Here is a 20,005-nt window from a genome sequence, read left to right as displayed (position 1 = left end):
GTAAAATAGATTATACACATTCAATACCTCCAATTCTGGTATAGGAGACGTAAAAGGGTTAGATCAACGTCCCACCGTCAAAAAAAAGAAATCGATTTTTTTGACGTAAAAACACGTCATTGGCAGTGAACGGTTGGATTTTGTTTGACGTAAAAACACGTCATTGGCAGTGAACGTGTTAAGAATGTAAATGTGTTAATTTTGTGTTCTGAAGATTAAGGTAATCACCATGGAGCTAGTCCACTGACTGAGTGAGGGGCTATGTTGGAGTGTTTGTATTAGCTTGAGTAGGCTTACTTTTGATGCCTACAGAAAATATAGAAAGTCAGCAATAGCGTGGCCGTGGTGGCAGCCATGGTGGTCCTAGTTATTGCAAGGATATGGCCTTTTGAATTATCATTGTCATTTATCATTGATGTTTCTGACTTTCTGGTATTTTGAAAATATTTTTATTGGACCTATTCAATTTTTAGAGCATGGGTCTTCAACAGGTTGTCCGCGGCACCCTGGTGGTCCGTGAAAGCATAGCAGGTGGTCTCTGTCCCTGACCATGCATTCAATAATGTACGCGGCTGTGGCTCAGGAGGTAGAGCGCGTCGTCCACCAACCAGAAGGTCGGTGGTTTGATCCCCGGCTCCTCCAGTCCACATGTGTCCTTGGGCAAGACACTGAACCCCAAATTGCTCCCGGCTCCTCCAGTCCACATGTCGATGTGTCATTGGGCAAGACACTGAACCCCAAATTGCTCCCGATGGCTGTGCCAGCACCCTGCGTGGCAGCTTGCCGCCTTCGGTGTGCGAATGGGTGAATGTAAAGGTAAAGGTAAAGTCCCACTGATTGTCACACAATGTGTGAAATTTGTTCTCCGCATTTGACCCATCCCCTGGGGGAGCGGTGAGCGGCAGCGTGCGCCGCGCTCGGGAATCACATGGTGATATGTAGGCACATTGTAAAGCGCTTTGGTTAAAACCGCTATATAAATGCAGTCCATTTACCATTTTACCATTTACCATGTAGTTGCCATGTAATCTCAACCCATTTCCTCACACCAATGGTCCTCAGGTTGCTTCTTCAGACAGCATGGTGGTCCCTGGGTCACAACAATCACGAAAGAACACTCAACACAAACGGCTCATCTGTTAGCTCCACGTTTCTTTTGCAGTGCTGTTGACAGGAAGAACCAAATATAGCAGGGGGTAAAACGAGCATAAATGTGCACGGCCAAGAGCCTCAGCGTTGAGTTCCGGTTATTCAGGTATTGAAACGACTTTGCCCCCAGAGGTTAAAAAATATATATTTGTTTTTATTAATTTTTTAACCAATGGATTCCCAGATTTTGTGCCTAATAACTAGTATTAATAATTACAAAAGATAACGCCGGACCTGTTAACCTCTCCATTGAGACAGTACATGTATGTTATGTGTGTCCATATAAATTCAACGATAACAAAAGGGGTATAGTAAAATATATTGCAGGAAATATAGTAGGAAATACAAGATGGACTATTAAAAGGGAATAATGTCAGAGCGACTATATTGATATAATTGGTTCTAAATGTAAATGCAATGAAAAAGGCCATTAGTTGTAAACATAAGATGAGTAGTGCTGCTGAGAAATGAACATGTCCATTGCAAACACTTGCTTCTTATGACACATTAGGACACATACTGACACTTATATTGCTACACTGCATCATAATGTTGGCAAGATGCCTCATATATTTTCAAATTAAATAGTCCACACCGAGCTGTTTCTATCCACCTTATTTTTGGCGGCCATTTTTGCCTGATCTGCATGTGGGTGCTTCTTCCGGTGTGATCCTCCCAGCCTTGTTGCTGACAGCTTGACACCCGTCTGGGCGAACGGAGCAAATCACTAATCAGGTCCAGCTTGGCAGAAATCTCGTCGATAAATATCCCTTTAAGAGCGCAGTGCATTCATGGGTAATCGCCTGCTGTGGCTAATATTAACCATTTCGAGTAACACTGTTTCCATACGGATCACCAGCGTTAGTTTGTTGTTTATAACGTGGCTATATTCATAACGTTTTCTATCTCGGATGCGTTATTTCGAATCGCACATAGGTTGCGCCAAACCACACCTAGGTTATGCCTGGCGCAACCTATGTGGGTTTCAGGACGAAACGGACTCGAGCCACTAACGTCATCTTAAGAGCACAATATTCCTGGAATGCAAGTTTAACTAAACAGTTACATGTCCTCTGCATTCTACATAAAATTAAGATACGGTATTACGGGTTGTTTTATTTTGTATGTTACATACTTATTGACCAAGTTATGTTCAATTCAGCCAGGGTACAAGAGACTGAGTGTAGGTGGCCATCTTTTCAAATCAAGTAGAATACATTAGGAAATGGCAAGCTGCAACAATGAGTCACGTTAAACCGGAACTTGTACGCACAATTATTTTTTACAGTGGGGCATTCAAAAATAAGGTGGATAGATCCATTCATTTTCCACAGTGCAGGAATTTTCCTGCCATGACCATGAATGTTCCCCACGGTGATCGATAGTTTATTAGTCCCTCTTGTGGGCAGTTTAAGTATAGCACTTTCCTTGTTAAACGTTCAGGGCCTCGTTTACCAGTAATGATTGTGAGGTAAAGAGTGCTTTAAGTGTAATCCTATGAAGGCTTGTTCATTACCTACGTGCGTTTCTCAACGCAGCACTTAGTCAAGTGTATTTTAAAGCAGGCGCGTAGCCACGGGTATGCCAGGGTGTGCCAATGCCACCCAGACAGGCCGCTGGCACACCCAAAAAAAATGGGGTAAAAAAAGTTTTTTGTTTGTCTGCAAAACACATGTCAACGCTGTCATGCACTGTGTCCAACTGTCCGCTGACCTATGTGCCCCGGAGCATCATGGGAAACTAGTTAAGCTGTCGTCCACGTAAAGTAAACAAATGCACGCACAGCAGCAGCAGCAGCAGCGCCAAATAAGACATGAAACAAAGCTCGCTTTTAAGCTTTTTCGGCAAAGGCAAGAAACGTCGCATTGACGACGAGGAAGAAGATGACTCGTCGTCACCCTCCCCCTCAACAAGTGCGGATAGTGGTGCACCCGTTCCCGCACCTGTATTGGTGGTGTACAGTGGAGGAGAAACAGACGAGGAAGAAGATGATGTAGCCGAAACAATGACGCTAACAGCGGGGAACGCAGCCAACACACCGGAGGTTTGTGCAGAGCCAGAGGACACTAACGCTTTGGACGCTACAGATCTCTCTGCAGTAGACGAACCTGCATGCCAACCAAATTTGCGTTCTTTCCCGACTACAACACTCTTTGGAAAACGGAGGTGTTTTTCAGCTAAATGGTACAACAAATACAGTTGGCTAGAGTACAGCATTAAAGTTGATGCTGTACTTTGCCAGCCTTGCCGCCATTTCAGCACTGATGTGTATGTGAAGGAGGGAAGATTTAACAAAGCAGGACTGAAAAACTGGGGGCATATTAACGAAAGTTGTGTTAAACACGAAGCTAGTAAAGCCCATATATCTGCTGTGGCCAGGCACAAGGCTTTCCTGGAGATTAAAAGTACTGGATGCGACATCATACACCAAGTAACAAAAGACCCACAGGAGCGATTCTCTGACCTTATTGAGAGAAACAGGGCACATGTGAAAGTGGTGATTGACCTGGTGCTTTTCTGTGTGAAGCAAGGAATTGCACTGCGTGGTCACAGAGAAGACACAGAAAGCATGAACAGAGGAAACTTTCTTGAGCTGTTTGAACTGATCTGTGCATATGACCCAGAGATTAAAAAGCGCTTTGATGAGCTTCCAGGAAATGCAAAGATGCTGAGTCCTGACATTCAAAACGATCTAATGGAAACTGCAGCATCTGTCCTCCTCCGAAAAATCAAAGCGGAATTGCATGCACAGACTGACACCTACTATGCAATTTTAGCTGATGAATACAAAGACCTCTCAAAGAAGGAACTGATTGCTGTCTGTGTGAGGTATATTCATAATGGCAATCTGAGAGAGAGAGCTGTCGGATTTCTTGCGACAGAGGATATGACATCATCTGGCATCGCTGCCAAAATTGTGGAGATACTGGAACCACTGCAACTGGACCCTAAGTTGTGTGTGGGGTTCAGTTTTGATGGGGCATCAGTCATGTCAGGTGGAAAAGCTGGAGTGCAAGTGCTGCTAAAAAAAAACTTCCCCCATGCAGTGTATGTACATTGTCACTCCCACCGACTGAATCTTGTACTTTCAACAGCATCAAAAGTGTCTCCTACTGTAGCAACCTTTTTTGAAGTTGTAAATTCACTGCACCATTTTATGACTGGTGCCAACAGACACGCTAAATTTCTAGTTATCCAAAAAGAGCTTCATCCCAACAGACCCTGTGTTGAGCTTGTGCGTTCCACAGATATTAGATGGAGTTCAAAATCTGAGTCTGTCAGTCAGGTTTTGACCTTATATGACGCCATATTAGAAACACTGAGTGTGTTTGCAGAAGGCTCTGGTCAGACCAAAATAGACGCTGACTCTCTCTTGCAACAAATACAGACCAAGAAATTCATCTTTCTCCTTGTGGCTTTTTCCAAGCTGTTCAGTGCCAGTGATTTTGTAACAAAAGGCCTTCAGTCCCCATCTGCTTTGGTGACTGACTGCATCCACATGATTGAGAACCTCAAAGAAACTTTTGATAACTTGAGGAATAACTCAGATGGGGAATTTGAGAAAATCATCAGGCTTACAGATGACATCATGAAGAAAAATGATGTGAAGAACTGGGACGTTGCGGGCACACGTAATAGGAAATTACCTTCCAGGTTTGCTGATGCGCATGTGACCTCGACAGTGGGCAGGTCTGCACCCATTAGGAGTGACGTGGATTTGCAGTCGTTGTGGATTTCAATTCTTGACAGACAGCTTATGGAACTTAACAACCGTTTCCAGAGTGACTCCTATGGAATAATGAAGGCTGCTGCCGCCCTGCTCCCGGAGTCAGATTCATTTTGCCAGATGGAAATACTACAGGCTCCAATCAAGCATTATGGACTTTCAATGGACGGGCCTGAACTAACAGTATTTGGGCAACTGATCAAACGAAAGGTGAAAGCGGGACACAATTACCGGTCCCTAATTGAAGTCTTAGACTCATGTGATAAAGATGTATTCCCCAAAATGAACAGTTTACTTCGTGTTTTGATTACATTGCCCGTTACAAGCTGTTCAGTGGAGCGCCTGTTCTCAACAGTCACCAGGATCAAAACCAGCAGCAGAGCATCCATGCTCACAGGAAGATTAAATAGCCTGTCATTGCTGGCTTTTGAAAGTGATCTCACTCAAACTTTGGAGTCTAATGAGATAATTGAATTATTCAAAAAAAAGCCACGTCGTCTTGGCCTGTAAATGTGAACTTGTACAGGTAGGCCGCTGTATCCCAAGGTTAGCCTAAATAATTTTGGGTTATCCTCTATTGATAAGCATATGCAAATAGCGATTGCACTGATTATAATGCAAATAATCAAAGTAATGCAATGTACACTGACTGAGTAAATCACTTTTTTATATGGTTGTGTTTTAAGCAAGCCATTATTGTTATATATTTGGAGGTGCAGATGAGTCTGTGTTGTAGATACTGACCTTGTTAAGTGTACTTAAAGTAAGTAACTGTACTGACTAAAACATACATTTTTCTATAGCCTACACTGTTATGTTTTGAAACCTGACAGTATGGATTTGTGTGCAGATGCATGTGTGTTGTAGAAACCAGGGCCTTGTTAAGTGAATGCACTGTTTCAATGAGGAACTAAAACGCACTTTGTAATATACTGTGTTGTGCTATGTTTTCAGGCATCGATATCTTTTTGTGGATGTGCACATATCAGACTGTGTTGTAGAGACTGGGGCCTTTTTGTCATCTATAATTCTTCTAGTACTTTCTTTTATACTGGGAAATGTTTTGGTCATAAACAAACCCTGAAGAGGTTTACAGTACATTGTCCACACAGGAGAGAAGCCATTTACATGCTCAGTCTGTGATAACAGTTTTGGTCATAAACTAGACTTGAGAAGACACATGAGAGTCCACACAGGAGTTAAGCCATTTAATTGTGCACTCTGTTTTGGTTGTGAAAGAACCTTGAAAGAACACATAGTCCACACAGGAGGGAAACTATTGAAATGCTCAGCCTGTGGTGAACATTTTTGTTATAAACAAAACTTGAAGAAACACATGATAGTCCATACAGGAGATAAACCATTTAAATGGTTGGTCTGTGGGAAATGTTTTTGTGTTAAAGAAACCCTGAAGAAATGCATCTATTCTTATTCTAGCACTTTATTTTATACTGTGAAATGTTTTGAACTGCAGATAATGTTGATGTTGTGTGTGCTGTTTGCACCGGTCTTTAAAATAAATGGAGAGAGAGAGAGCCTCCAAAGATATATACTGTATTCTCACTGTTTGTTTTTGTAGAAGAGAAATGAGACCCTCCCTGCATTGCAGCAGCAGACTTTTTTGAGATACCAAAGTAGTTTTACATGTTGCCAAAAAATACAACTTAATTGACTGCTTCTATCTGCTAATAATGAGTGCGAAAAGGAGCAAACATTGATGTCATGGTCCTATCTTAACACTTTGAGTGCCACGCCCCTTGGGCAAAAGGTTGCTGTACTGTGCCACATAGGCCGCAATGCATTTTAATATAGCCATATCATTTTTTGTGTTCCTCTTATATGGACAACCAATAGCCTTTATGAAACTTTGAACCCTTCTGTTTCATTTAAAAAAAAAAATGTGTTTATAAACCGTTCCATTTTGGAAATACACCCCTCTGAAAAAGAGTGTTTTAGACCGAACACAGCATGCTGAACTTAGTTTCTGAGATAATCACATCTTTATGTTAGAAAGGCGACAGAATGAATTCTGCTTTGAGTTGAACAAAATGATATAGCTGAAATGAAAGCTTAGAATGTCTAGTTTACCTGCGGGAAAAGTATGTCAAAAGAATGTTTTTTTTTTTTTTCTACAAATATTAGTATGCAGCTTGGTCCAACATCAAAATGCTCACTTTCACAGCGTCATGCTGGATATTGAAGTCCATATTTCCACAAAGAAAGAAGATATCAACTCTTTTTTTTTTCTGGATGAAACTACACATTCTAAGCTTTCATTTTTTGTGTAACATTATAAAAATATTCAAACACAAAATTTTCTGCATTGTTTTATTTTCTTGAAAAGAACCTTCACATTACATTACATTACATTACATTACGTCATTTGGCAGACGCTTTTATCCAAAGCGACTTACAATAACACATTTTTCTGTCTGCAATAGAACAATCAACTATGGAGCACAGTCTATGACAACTACAGCTTCTGAAGGAACAGTGGTACAAGTTTAGGTTAGTGGTACAAGGTTGGTTAGGGTTTTTTTTTTTTTATATAAGGAAAGAGAGAGACGAGGTTAGATCAAGAAGGGCCCAGATGGAGCCTGAAAAGGTGTGTCTTTAGTCTTTTCCGAAAGATCGGCAGTGATTCAGCAGTCCTGACCGAAGGTGGAAGCTCGTTCCACCATTGAGGTGCCAGGGACGAGAAGAGTCGAGATCGGGATGAGCGACTTTTGAGCCCCCGTAGCGAAGGAGGGGCGAGGCGACCTGCACTGGTGGAGGAGCGAAGGGAGCGGTGAGAGGTTTGGAACCTGACCATGGATTGCAGGTACCGGGGAGCTGTCTGGTGAACTGCCCTGTAGGCCAGTACCAGTGTCTTGAATTTGATGCGGGCCGAGATGGGAAGCCAGTGGAGCTCCTGGAAGAGGGGAGTGACGTGAGAGAATTTGGGTTGGTTGAATATCAGACGGGCTGCAGCGTTCTGAATGAGCTGGAGCGGTCGGATGTCGGTGGCAGGTAGGCCGGCCAGAAGCACGTTGCAGTAGTCCAGGCGGGAGGAGACAAGAGACTGGACCAGTAGTTGAGTCGCTTCTCTTGTGAGAAAGGGACGGATTTTGCGGATGTTGTAGAGAGAGAACCTACAGGAGCGCGCTGTAGCAGCTATGTTGGCAGAGCAAGACAGCTGGTTGTCAAGGATCACCCCGAGGTTCTTGGCTGTTTGGGAGGGGAGTACAGTGGTGTTGTCAATGGAGATGGAGAGATCTGCAAGAGGGCAGTCTTTTCCTGGGAGGAAGAGTAGCTCGGTCTTACCAAGGTTGAGCTTGAGGTGGTGGGCAGACATCCAGTCGCCAATGTCTTTGAGGCATGCAGAGATGCGAGCCTCGATTTGAGTGTCAGAGGGGGGGAAAGAAAGGAAAAGCTGGGTGTCATCAGCATAGCAGTGATAAGAAAAGCCATGAGAAGAGATCACATAGGCAAGAGATCTGATATAGAGAAGGAAAAGTAAGGGGCCCAGGACTGAGCCCTGGGGGACACCGGTGGTAAGAGGACAGGATCTGGAGAGGGACCCTCTCCATGAGACCTGGTATGAGCGGTTAGAGAGGTAAGAAGCAAACCAGGAGAGTGCAGAGCCTGAAATGCCGAGGTCAGACAGAGTGGAAAGAAGGATTTGGTGGTTGACTGTATCGAAGGCAGCAGACAGGTCAAGGAGGACAAGAACAGAAGAGAGGGATGAGGCCTTAGCAGTGTGAAGGGCCTCTGTGACAGCAAGAAGAGCTGTCTCAGTGGAGTGAGAAGCCTTGAAACCGGACTGCAGAGGGTCCAGGAGGTCATTTTGGGAGAGATAGAGAGAAAGTTGTTCGGACGCTGCTCGTTCGAGGGTTTTGGAAAGGAATGAGAGAAGAGAGACAGGTCTGTAGTTGTGAATAGCAGTAGGGTCAAGGGAGGGTTTCTTAAGCAGAGGCTTGACTCTTGCAGTCTTTAGAGCAGGGGGGACAAGACCAGAGGACAGAGAGGAGTTAATGAAGGTAGTGAGGAAGGGAGATATGTTCACAGGAGTTGGAAATGAACACATGCTGTATATTGGAGGCAAAAAAAGGTCACGAGCGATGACATCATCACTGCTGACATCACTGGACACTTGTACCGATGACATCATCCGAGCCTATGACATTGAGGACAGTTATGACATCAGCATCACTGTTATAGAAAATATTATTGTCTTGTACTATAAACAATGGGCCGTGGCCTCTCTGGGCGTCCCCCTGTCCGGACAGCCATATTCAGATGACCTGTGTGGAGTTAGCACAAAACATACAGATCTTTTATAACTGCTGCTTTGAGATGTGGGGGCGAGTCTATAGTACTGTAGTACTATAGAATAGGATAGAATAATCTATAAATAACTATCTATATATAATAATATATAATATATAATAATAATATATATAATAATATTGTAGCGAAGCTTGTTGGCTTGCTGGAGGCGAAGCGTTTGGGCTTGCCTCGTGAAGTGTGCTGGATCGTGGATGAGGGCTCACGGGCTGTGACCGATCAGAATCACGGAGATGGAGGTAGGGACCGAATTGTCGGTCCTGGGACTCGGTTGAAATACCACTGGGATGATTGGGTGTAAGGCAATCAGGCACCAGGGCCTGGCCGGTTGGAAGATGGCCAGGATTCAGTTCGGGTCCGGGTTTGGTCGCGGTGAAGGTTGACATTATTAGGGTTGAGGGAATCTCTGGAATCAAGCTGGAATCTCTTGGATGAGGTTAGTCAAGCCTAGAAGTGAGTCGTCTTAAAGTTAATATCCCAGTTGTGGCTTATATGCTCGCGTTTCGGTGTATGACATCACGTCATTGGTGATGTCACAACGTTCTAGGGAGCTATGACATCATCGATGTTACGTCTGACATTGCCGATGACCTCACAGGTGAGCTCTATGCTATGACATCATCGGTGTCATTGTTGATGATGTCATCATCATCACGTCGTGGCGCGCCGGCTGGTGGGCATCGACTGCCCCAAGAACAGGCTTGACGGTGGGCCATTATGGGCCCTTTTCTACAGCCGCTCCCAGATTCCTGTGGGGAATCTGTATTCTTCCAGAAATGGCCGGAATGGCCCTCTAGTCCCACCTGGTATAGGCAGGGCTTGGTTGATTATTCTGGGAGTGAGGGGGGCTGTGGTCCGCCTGGCCACCGGCCGCACGCCGTTGTCCAGTCCCGTACATCACAAGAGCCAAGATTTGGTGACTGTCCTCGTTGGCCAGGATGTGTGTGGGATCCTACTGCAGTAGCGAGCTGTAATGGCCTCTGGGGGCTGGAGCTTCCAGTTGACGAAACTCAGCGGCGTGAGGTCGGCGCGGGAGCCGCTCAGGAGCCAGGGGTCTATCCATCCTACCCATCCTACCCAGCTACTGCGGTAGTGAGGAGCCTCTGGTTCTGGTGGCTTGCGTTTCCAGTCGATGAGACTCAGTGGCGTAGGGTCGGTGCGGGAGCAGTTTGTCTGCCCTCGTTGGAGGGAGGCCTCTGCCCCTAGTGTCTCGTTGGCCGCCCCGTGGAGCGCCGGTGTGGCATCCTCACTGAGGGCACCGAAGGTCGTACACTCCTCCGGCTTGGGGGGAGCCGACCTGAGGCCACCGTAACTCGGCTTCAACTCCTCGCTCTTATCCGCAGTCGTGTGGAGTCGGGGTGTCTTTGGCCAGCTGTCTGGGTTGAGAAGAGGGAAGGGGGATCCGCAACCCCGCCTGCTGGTGGTGAGTGCGGGAAGAGGCCTTCCCCACGCAGTGTCGACCACAACAGCTACCTGTGATTGCGGTGGGTCGTCCTCCCACTCTTCCCTGGCCTGCAGCAGCGTCTCAGGTAGAACTGGACCATCCCAGCCTGGCTCCCATCTCCATCGGTGGTGCACGAGCAGGACAAGATGGATCCTCCCGAACTGATGGAGGGGCAAACTCCTCGGGCGGGATTCCTGCTGCAGGGCGGTGATGGGGCAGGGCTGCTCGCCTAGACCAGGGTTCGGTTCCGCAAGGGCTCTCTTGGTGCGATAGGTCTGCTCTGGGCGACTTGCCGGCGAGACGATGAGGGAGACGGCCGCCCCGTGAAGCATCTGGGGCTCCTGCCTCGCCGTCCGCCAAGGCATGTCCACTTGCTCCACTTGCTCTGACTTGTTGGCCTCCCTGGGGGGGGTGATGCCGTCCGGCTGACTGTGCCCTGTGCTGTTGGTCTCAACGTTCGCCGTGCCTCCCTGAGTCTGGTGTGTCTCGGTGGCGGGCTTGGCCGCCCCATTGCACTCTATCGCATGCTCAGGGTCGGCAACCTTTGTCGGCGGACGTGTCCTGGGTGCGGGTGTTGGTGGCATCTGTAATGGCCATTGCCTTTGTCTGGGCAGTGGAACCGGGGGTTCCCTAGCCTGGGGCGCTGGCTCTGGAGCCGCCGTGCTGACCTGACCCTGGGGTGGGGTGAGAGGCACAGGTGAAGTGGGTGGCGCCCTCCGGGTTGCTAGCCCTGAGGCCGGTACGCACGCCTGTCTCTGGTCTTGGGGGGCGAGAGGCACAGGTGGAGCTGCCGGGTCCCCGGCGAGTGGACGGGCGCGAGGCCGGGCCGCTACGTGCTCCTGCTCGACTTGCAGCCAGGCACGAACCCGGGCCTCGAGGTGGGCCAGCTCAGCTTCCCGCAGGTGTCGGCTTCTCTCCAGGCGGCGGGTGAACCGCTCTTTAGCTTGGAGGGCCCGTGCCTGGATCTGCCGGCCTTCCTCTTCGGCCTGTTGGGCCTTTGCTTGGACCTCTGCTTTGACCCGTTGACAAAGTGCCCCTGCTTGGACCCGTTGAGCCTCTTCTTGGGCCCGTTTATGGGCCCGCTGGGACTCTCTGGCGAGCTTTGTCAGCCGGTCGTACTGCTCGTGGGTTTCCTCCTCCTCCGCGTGTTGGCGGCGAAGGTTCTCAGTCGCCACGATCATCTCCTTGAAGTATTCAGTGATGTCCCGGTTGGTCTCCCTTTTGCGCGCGATCTTATGTTCGAACTCGGCCCTTGTCTGGGCTGCCTGAGCGGGGAGTCGGTGGTGGCTGCGGATGAGTTCCTGCCCCTGGTGGATCTTCTGGTCAGAGTGTAGGGGGTCTCGCCCTTTAGTACTACTCCGAACGCTGGATACTTGGCTGTATCCAGATTCGATCTGGTGGGGGAAGGGTTGCTCCTCTGGTCGGTGGGGTGCCGTTACCAGAGCGAGCTCACCTGACTCCTGCTCCATCTCTGAGCGTCGCAAGTCCTCTGATCCGGCTCGAAGGACCAAATTGTAGCGAAGCTTGTTGGCTTGCTGGAGGCGAAGCGTTTGGGCTTGCCTCGTGAAGTGTGCTGGATCGTGGATGAGGGCTCACGGGCTGTGACCGATCAGAATCACGGAGATGGAGGTAGGGACCGAATTGTCGGTCCTGGGACTCGGTTGAAATACCACTGGGATGATTGGGTGTAAGGCAATCAGGCACCAGGGCCTGGCCGGTTGGAAGATGGCCAGGATTCAGTTCGGGTCCGGGTTTGGTCGCGGTGAAGGTTGACATTATTAGGGTTGAGGGAATCTCTGGAATCAAGCTGGAATCTCTTGGATGAGGTTAGTCAAGCCTAGAAGTGAGTCGTCTTAAAGTTAATATCCCAGTTGTGGCTTATATGCTCGCGTTTCGGTGTATGACATCACGTCATTGGTGATGTCACAACGTTCTAGGGAGCTATGACATCATCGATGTTACGTCTGACATTGCCGATGACCTCACAGGTGAGCTCTATGCTATGACATCATCGGTGTCATTGTTGATGATGTCATCATCATCACGTCGTGGCGCGCCGGCTGGTGGGCATCGACTGCCCCAAGAACAGGCTTGACGGTGGGCCATTATGGGCCCTTTTCTACAAATATATAATAATATATATAATAATAATCTATAAATAACTATAGAATAATAATAGTACTGTTATCTAGTCTCTTTTTGAGTATCACTCACAGTGATTGTTGTATAAAGATACAACAATCACTGTGAGTGATACTCAAAAAAGCAGGGGTAGAGGCAGAGAGGCACATGGTCACATTGCGGGCAGACAAATCTGGTCTCCTTTCGGTGTCCCTTCGCTGCGCAGTGCGCACATTTCCGATTTGCCTTGCTCTTGGTGGGCGGGACTTTCACCGGCTGTGGCACATGACCCGCAAAGTCTACATTCTGCCTCACTGAAGCTGACCGTTGGCGTGTGTGTCTTGGCGTCTTTCCTGGAGGAAGAGGAGGTGGCTCGTCTGCCGGAGGAGGAGGGGGGGGGCAAGCAGATGTCGCCTCCGTCCACGATTTCACCACAGACAGGGTGAAGTCTTTGAGGACTTTGCAGCTGGACGTGGGGTTGCATTTCCTGTACAGAGTAAATGCATTGCTCATTGCAATCTGCATGAGGTAGACCACGAACTTGGAGCTCCATTTGGACGTCTTCCTCACAAATGGATAGTAGGAGATCTTCTGGTCAAGTCGATCAACCCCACTCATGTACTGGTTGTACTCGACAACACATGCTGGCTTGCTCTGCAGGACCCGTTCACTTTGCCCTTTCTCTTTCACCGCCACAGTCTTCATGACATCCTGGTGGAAGGTGGAGATCATCCTGACGATGCGCTTGTCCCGCCATGCCAGGAACATCACCCCATCGTCATGACGAGCGAGTCGTTCACCTACTCGCAGATCCGACATGGTCACCTGCCGGATGGACGCAGGTTCGCCCCTCTTCACCCGGAGTGTCCCAGCTGAGTGCATCTGGAGGCTGAGGAGACGTCGGCTCACGGTCCCGCTGTTGTAGAAATTATCCATCCAGAGACGGTAGCCATAACCCTCAAGGCCGGCAATGAGGAACTGCACGGTGTCCAGTAGGGTGCTGTGAATTCCACAGTAGGGTTTCATTGCATAGCAATACCCGTTTTCTGAATCACACAGAATATAGCTCTTTATTCCGTACTTTATCGGTTTTGCCGGATTGTACACACGGAAACGTAGCCTCCCCCTCCACAACAGCATCCCTTCATCCACACTAATGTTTTGTGAGGGCTGGTACATTTCCTTGAACTTGGAGAGGAGCAAGTCAAGGATGAGCCGCACTTTGTGGAGCCGGTCGGTGGCATCGACCCTCTCATTGTCACAGAAATGGAGAAAGCGCCATATCAGCTGGAACCTGTTGCGGGACATTGTCTTCCTGAAGTATGGGGTCTCCATCGCCACATCAAGAGACCAGTAGTCCGCAATCTTGGGCTTCTTGATAAGGCCAGTGAGGAAGAGGAGCCCCAGGAATCGCTTCAGCTCTCCCACAGACAGCGGTTGCCAGGCGTTTACCCGGGTGTAGGGCATGTGCAGCTGATCCAGCACGGCGATGCACTGTTTAGCATAGATGTTGGTCTGCTGAACAATGATCTGCAGCAGCTCATCACAGAGGAACAGCTCCAGGAAATCTGCCGGCTTGTCTGACTGTAGTGATGCAGCCGCATTCCTGGGACCTGGCATTGCTGTGAAGGGGAAGACTGTCGGGCTCCAGTCTGGCATCGTATGCCAGCGTGGAGAGTCCTCCTGACGAGGCTTGCCCGCTGAAAAATGAAATAAAAGGTTTTTCTTCAGACAATTGTGATATGTAAAAAAGCTGTCTTTTTTCCAATAATTAGAAGCCTTGTGTTGACAATAATAATAATAATAATAATAATAATAATTGATATTATTATTATTATTATTATAGATGAGCTGGCTGCATACGTGACATGAATTTCCTGTAAAGTATCTATAGATTCTCACCTCTTGAAGACCCTCTCTTCCCAACTGCAGATGCCCGCACGCGCTCAGTCGTCACCACCTCCTCCTCCTCCTCCTCCACCACCTCCTCCTCCTCCTCCTCCTCCCCTGTAGTCAAAGTGAGTTTATAAAATATGATACATTCTTGAGGGAAAAAAGTTTATGTTTTCAATATCAGATGAATAATTGTAATTCTAAAATGGCTTATATCTCACCTTCGTCACTGGACTGCAAGCGGGCACGACGAAAGCTGGCGGGAGCACCTGCCTCTTCATCGTCAGTCCCCTCCTCAGAGCTGTGCTGCAACTCTGAAATTTTATATTTTACATGGTATTAGTAGGCTAATTCAGGATTGTTATTCTTACCAAGCTTTGTGTTGACAAAAATAAATTGATGAATAAGTGTGTGCGTTTTTTTTTGTTTTTTTTTACATTATTACCTCCAATGGTTTGTTTACTTGCTGGCCAGTGATGCCTGTTCCTATATAGATACTGTACTGTAAGTCACATGTTTAGATTGTTCTCATGGTTTCCTTTTGTCCTGACAAATACATGGTGGATGAGTTGAGTTCCCTCCCCCTCCCTCCCCTGATATGTGAAGCGCTTTGTGTGTCTAGAAAGGCGCTATATAAATCCAATCAATTATTATTATTATTATTATAGATGTAGCTGGCTGTATACGTGACATGAATTTCCTGCAAAGTATAGGTTCTCACCTCTTGAAGAAGACGCCATCGCCACATCCCCCTCCTCTGAGCCTCTCTGAGGCGCCAGATCAGTCTCCTCCTCCTCCTCCTCCTCATCAAACTCGTCAGAGTCTGTAGTCAAAGTGAGAGTTTATAAAAATAAGATACATGATATGTGTTTTCAATATCAGATGATTTTTTGAAAATCGATTCATCTCACCTTCGCTGGAATCCAGGTGGGCATGACGAGGTGGTGGATGCCAGTCACCATCCCTCGTGTTGGATTCCGCAGGATCCGATGAAGGATCGGATGAGGGGTCCTCGGAGTCAGTCTCCGGAAGATCTCTCTTCCTCACGGCACGGCAGAGGGCCTGCTCCAGCGTAAGCTGGCCAGCTCCGGGCCTAGGCCGTCTGCGCCTGGGCATACTGCTAATCTACACGCCTACACCTGGCTATAAACTAGCTAACAGACACACAGACAGAGACAACTACACACACACACACACACACAGACAGACAGACAGACACACCGACACCAACACCAACACCGACACTTATTTTTTTTGTTTTTTTTTGTTTTTTTTTTCACAAACACACTACTAACTAAGAGCTAATCTACTGCTAACGCTAACTAACACACGCGATCTCCCTCCCACACACACACACACACACACACTGTGTGTGGTTTGTGTGTCTCAGACACACAAACCACTCACCAAACACGCCAAACACTCAAATCTACTCACCACACAATCTCACAAACTGATCTAAATATAATCTATCGCTAATGACTATGCTAAATACTCGCTAAATACTCGCTATGCTATGGATATGCTCAAGAGGAAATAAACGGACCGAGAGGAAGGGAAGACAAGGAAGGAATGGCCGATTGTCGCGCTCTCAAGAAGAGAAAGGCAGCGCCCTGACGCAGGAAGGGGGGGGGCAGCACTGCATCGCGTCAAGATTGCGCCGATTTACGCATCCGATTCTTGTAGGGATTCATGTTGAATACTTGCCCAAGGTCCTAAACGATCTAAAAATTGAATAAAAGCAATTTCGAAAAAAAGACGCCATACGGCGTCTTTGGCACCCAAGCGAGATTAATAAAAAGACGCCGTACGGCATCCATGGCACCCAAGGTGTTAAAAGGGACTATGTAGTGATTTTTTTTGTCCACTAGATGTCGCCATTTTCCCTCTAAATCTGGTTTAAAAAGGCCCAAATTTTTTTGGGCGGCGGCCTTGCGGCCGCCACCAAATGGTCCGCCCCCTGGCACACCCTCTCTTTCTGTTGCACACCCAATGTGTCAAGTCTGGCTACGCCACTGTTTTAAAGCCTGTGATCCTGTCGGTATGGAAGGTGCTTTTGGGAGACGACTCGAGTCGAGGCCCTGGTCAAGATGTCACAGCTCAAGCCGAGTATATTTTAACATACAGATAATAGTTGACTGAATGACCTCCTTCCCTCCCCCCAGGCTCATATGGAAAGAGACATGAGCGCCCTGCGGATGTACGGGGAGGACAAGTATGAAGGCGCGGCCGGCAGTCAGTATGGCAAGAAGCAGCGGGGGGAAAGGCGGCGGAAGAAGTTGACGAGTGAGTTCAAAGTGGAGGACCAGCCCTGGATCCTCGACGTCAACGGCCGAGCTGGCAAGAGGTGGGGACAAACACGATTCTTTAACTCTGTCTCTCACTCTTCCCATCTCAAACGGACTCGAACTCACTGACTTTCTCTTTCTTTCTTTCTCAATAGGCTTGCATGTTGTCGTCATAATCTAAACACACTTACTTTCACAAATTAGGGTCAATGCACTCATATTTGAATGCATTGGGAATGACTCACTAATCCAACTTTCCATGCAGTAGATGTGGAAATTCCTTTTTAAACTCGTTTAGATCTTAAACAGTAAACCCCCAGAATGTGTTAGTACTGTGGAGTTCACATGCATCCCTTGCTGTGGCTCAGTTTCAGCCAAAAACCTGGGATCTATGCAGGAAAGATGGGAAAAAAACAGTTGCAAAGCAACTATAGCCGCTAGGTAGCGAAAAATTGACTTTCACACCATTTTAGGGCTGGGCGATATGGACCAAATTAAATATCACGATATGTTTGATCACATACTGCGATATCGATATTGCAACCATATTTTAGGGATGACTATTCATGCTTTTGCAAAATATTTACACAATGAGATTTTTGATCAATACAGTAATGTGGATATAATAATAGAATAGTCTGGTAAGTTCAGAAGATTTTACTGTAATGCCATATCACAATATTACCATAACCAATAATGTAAGACTACTATAGCTTGTCCCGTATCACAATATAGATATATATTGCCCAGCCCTAATCTAATAAACAGCAATATGTCCTGGGTCAAAATGTTCCCATGTGAAAGCTTAGGAACCTGATATGCATCGTTTTGTGTGCAATATAGCCACTCTCTCCCTCTTGTCTGTTTGTGTGCGGTTTTTACAGCTTCAAAGGTCCAAAGAAGGGCGGTGTTACAGAGAACGCATCCTACTACATCTTCAAACAGTGTCCCGATGGGGCCTTCGAGGCTTTCCCCGTGCACGGCTGGTACAACTTCACACTGCTGCCCAAGCACCGCAAGCTCAAGATCAAGGAAGCTGAGGAGGAGTGGGGCAGGTGAGGAAGGATTGGGTGTCTGTGATGCAGGGAGGGGGGTCGGGAAAGAGATTGAAGACGTGCGCAGTGGGGAAGGAGTGGCACGCAAAGTAGCTCATTTGTGTTTTGGAAAGAATTTGTGTGTGAGAGAGAGTTGTATTTGGATGCATAAGTGGAGCAGACAATTTGAACTTAAAATGTAGTTCACATGCACACATACACAGAGTCGGAAATGACCACGTGCCAAGCACCAAATACCAGTCAAATGTGTCTTTGGCTGATAAATCAGTAAGTGTCCCACTAATATTTGAAAGCCTTGCTTCTGTCCAGTCTTTGCCTTTCTTCAAAAGGTTTGGATCACTGTGCCTGACCATGAGTGGCTCTGTATCAAACAGGCTTTTGATTAGCTGCCTGTATCTAAACTAAACTGTTCCTCCTGTTTCTCTGCTGTCTGGATGGTCAACTAGCCTAACATCGGTAAAAAAATGAAAGAAAGAAAAAAGTAGATGAATATGGCTTTTGGCAGGTACTGTTTATATGTTTACCAGCAGGTGCGTCAGAAAGTGGATTTTGGACATTGCATTTATGATGCCTGCCCCCCGCCCCCTACAGGAGGAACAAGGTAGTGAACCACTTCAGCATCATGGCGCAGAGGCGTCTGCGGCCCGGCGACGAGGACGAGGACGAGACCGAGAAGGCGGGGAAGAAGAAAAAGAAGAAGGGCGACCTGCGCATCCACAACCTGGAGAGGGGCAGCGACGACAGCGACAGCAGCGACAGCAGCGACAGCAGCGACAGCAGCGTGGGAGAGGGTAAAGCTGCGTTCACACCGACCTATTAAAGTTTGTTGCTGGAGTCGAGTTTACATACAAAGTCAATGCAAACGAGCGATTGAGCGTATATTCGCCTGGGAGAATAATCGCTGGGCGTCCGAGCGGCAGAGACAGAGCGACAGGGAGAAAATACGCTCGTCGCTCAAGATGAAATATTCCAACTCGAGCGAAAATACGCTGGCATCAGTCGCTCGCTGTTCAATGCTGATTGGCTGCCGTGTGAGAGCGAGTCAAGGATCACACTGGCTTGGAACAAACCGCTGGTTTATTGTGTGGCAACAAACCACATTGACAGGCTGACAGCTGACATGAAGTGAAGTCTGTACTACCGGTATGCAGCTCGCATTAGGAGCACGCTGATAGGCTTAGCTTGTAAACAATGACGGTGGCTCGTAGTGGACAAACAGCATGACATTGCGTAACGTTATATCCCCCACATGTCCGTCATTTCGTGTGCCTGTTGATGAGCGATTTAAACAGAGCGACAGAGCGATTCCAAAGGGTTGACTTGAGCGACAGAGCGAAAAATAAATATCTCGGTGTGAACGCCCCTTAAGGAGGAGAGAGAGGTGGGCTGTGACTGAGGAAAGCAAAGGATCCTGAGACAGAGAGAGAGAGGTTGTGAAAGAGAAGTAAAAACCAGCCACTTCAAATGTAATTGTAGTAAAGCATTTTAAATGTCTCCTCATTCTGTTCTGTTTGTAATAATAATTAATAATAATTGATTGGGTTTATATAGCACCTTTCAAGACACTCAAAGCGCTTCACATATCAGGGGAGGGAACTCAACTCATCCACAACCGATGTGTAGCACCCACCTGGGTGATGCACGGCAGCCAGTTTGCGGCAGAACGCTGACCACACATCAGCTATCATGGTGGAGAGTTGAGGACTGAATGTGGCAGTTAAGTAACGAGGGATGATTAGGTGGCCATGATTGAAGGAAGGCCTGTGTGGGAATTTAGTCAGGGCACCGGGGTGACACCCCTACTCTTATAAAGAGTGCCGATGGGATCTTTAATGACCACAGAGAGTCAGGACCTCGGTTTAACGTCTCATCCGAAGGATGGACGTTTGCTTCTTCCCTCCCTCCCTCTCTCACCATTATTCCTCCCCATGCTCTTCTCTCTTGACACTGCCTGGGCTCCCCTCCTGCTTATATGTCTTCCTTCCTCCCCTGCTTCCTTCCA

The 20,005-nt window shown here is 47.4% G+C and overlaps 1 protein-coding gene across 1 annotated transcript in view; it reads left to right on the top strand.

Annotated features, from left to right (window-relative positions):
* Window positions 1-20,005, top strand: part of LOC310782230 (general transcription factor IIF subunit 1-like) — a gene marked incomplete at both ends in the record, with an annotated part of 32,026 nt that overhangs the window by 3,221 nt on the left and 8,800 nt on the right. Inside the window, 3 exons of the mRNA XM_083642913.1 lie at window positions 16,826-17,007; window positions 17,833-18,003; window positions 18,595-18,794. Of these exons, the coding sequence (XP_083499039.1) occupies window positions 16,826-17,007; window positions 17,833-18,003; window positions 18,595-18,794 (553 nt within the window). The remainder of the gene's footprint in view (window positions 1-16,825; window positions 17,008-17,832; window positions 18,004-18,594; window positions 18,795-20,005) is intronic.

The sequence above is a fragment of the Poromitra crassiceps genome (genome assembly GCF_964638095.1).
Source record: "Poromitra crassiceps genome assembly, chromosome: 9".
Lineage (NCBI taxonomy): Eukaryota > Metazoa > Chordata > Actinopteri > Beryciformes > Melamphaidae > Poromitra > Poromitra crassiceps.
Note: the sequence above shows the minus strand (reverse complement) of the source record. Positions and strands in the feature narration are given on the sequence as shown.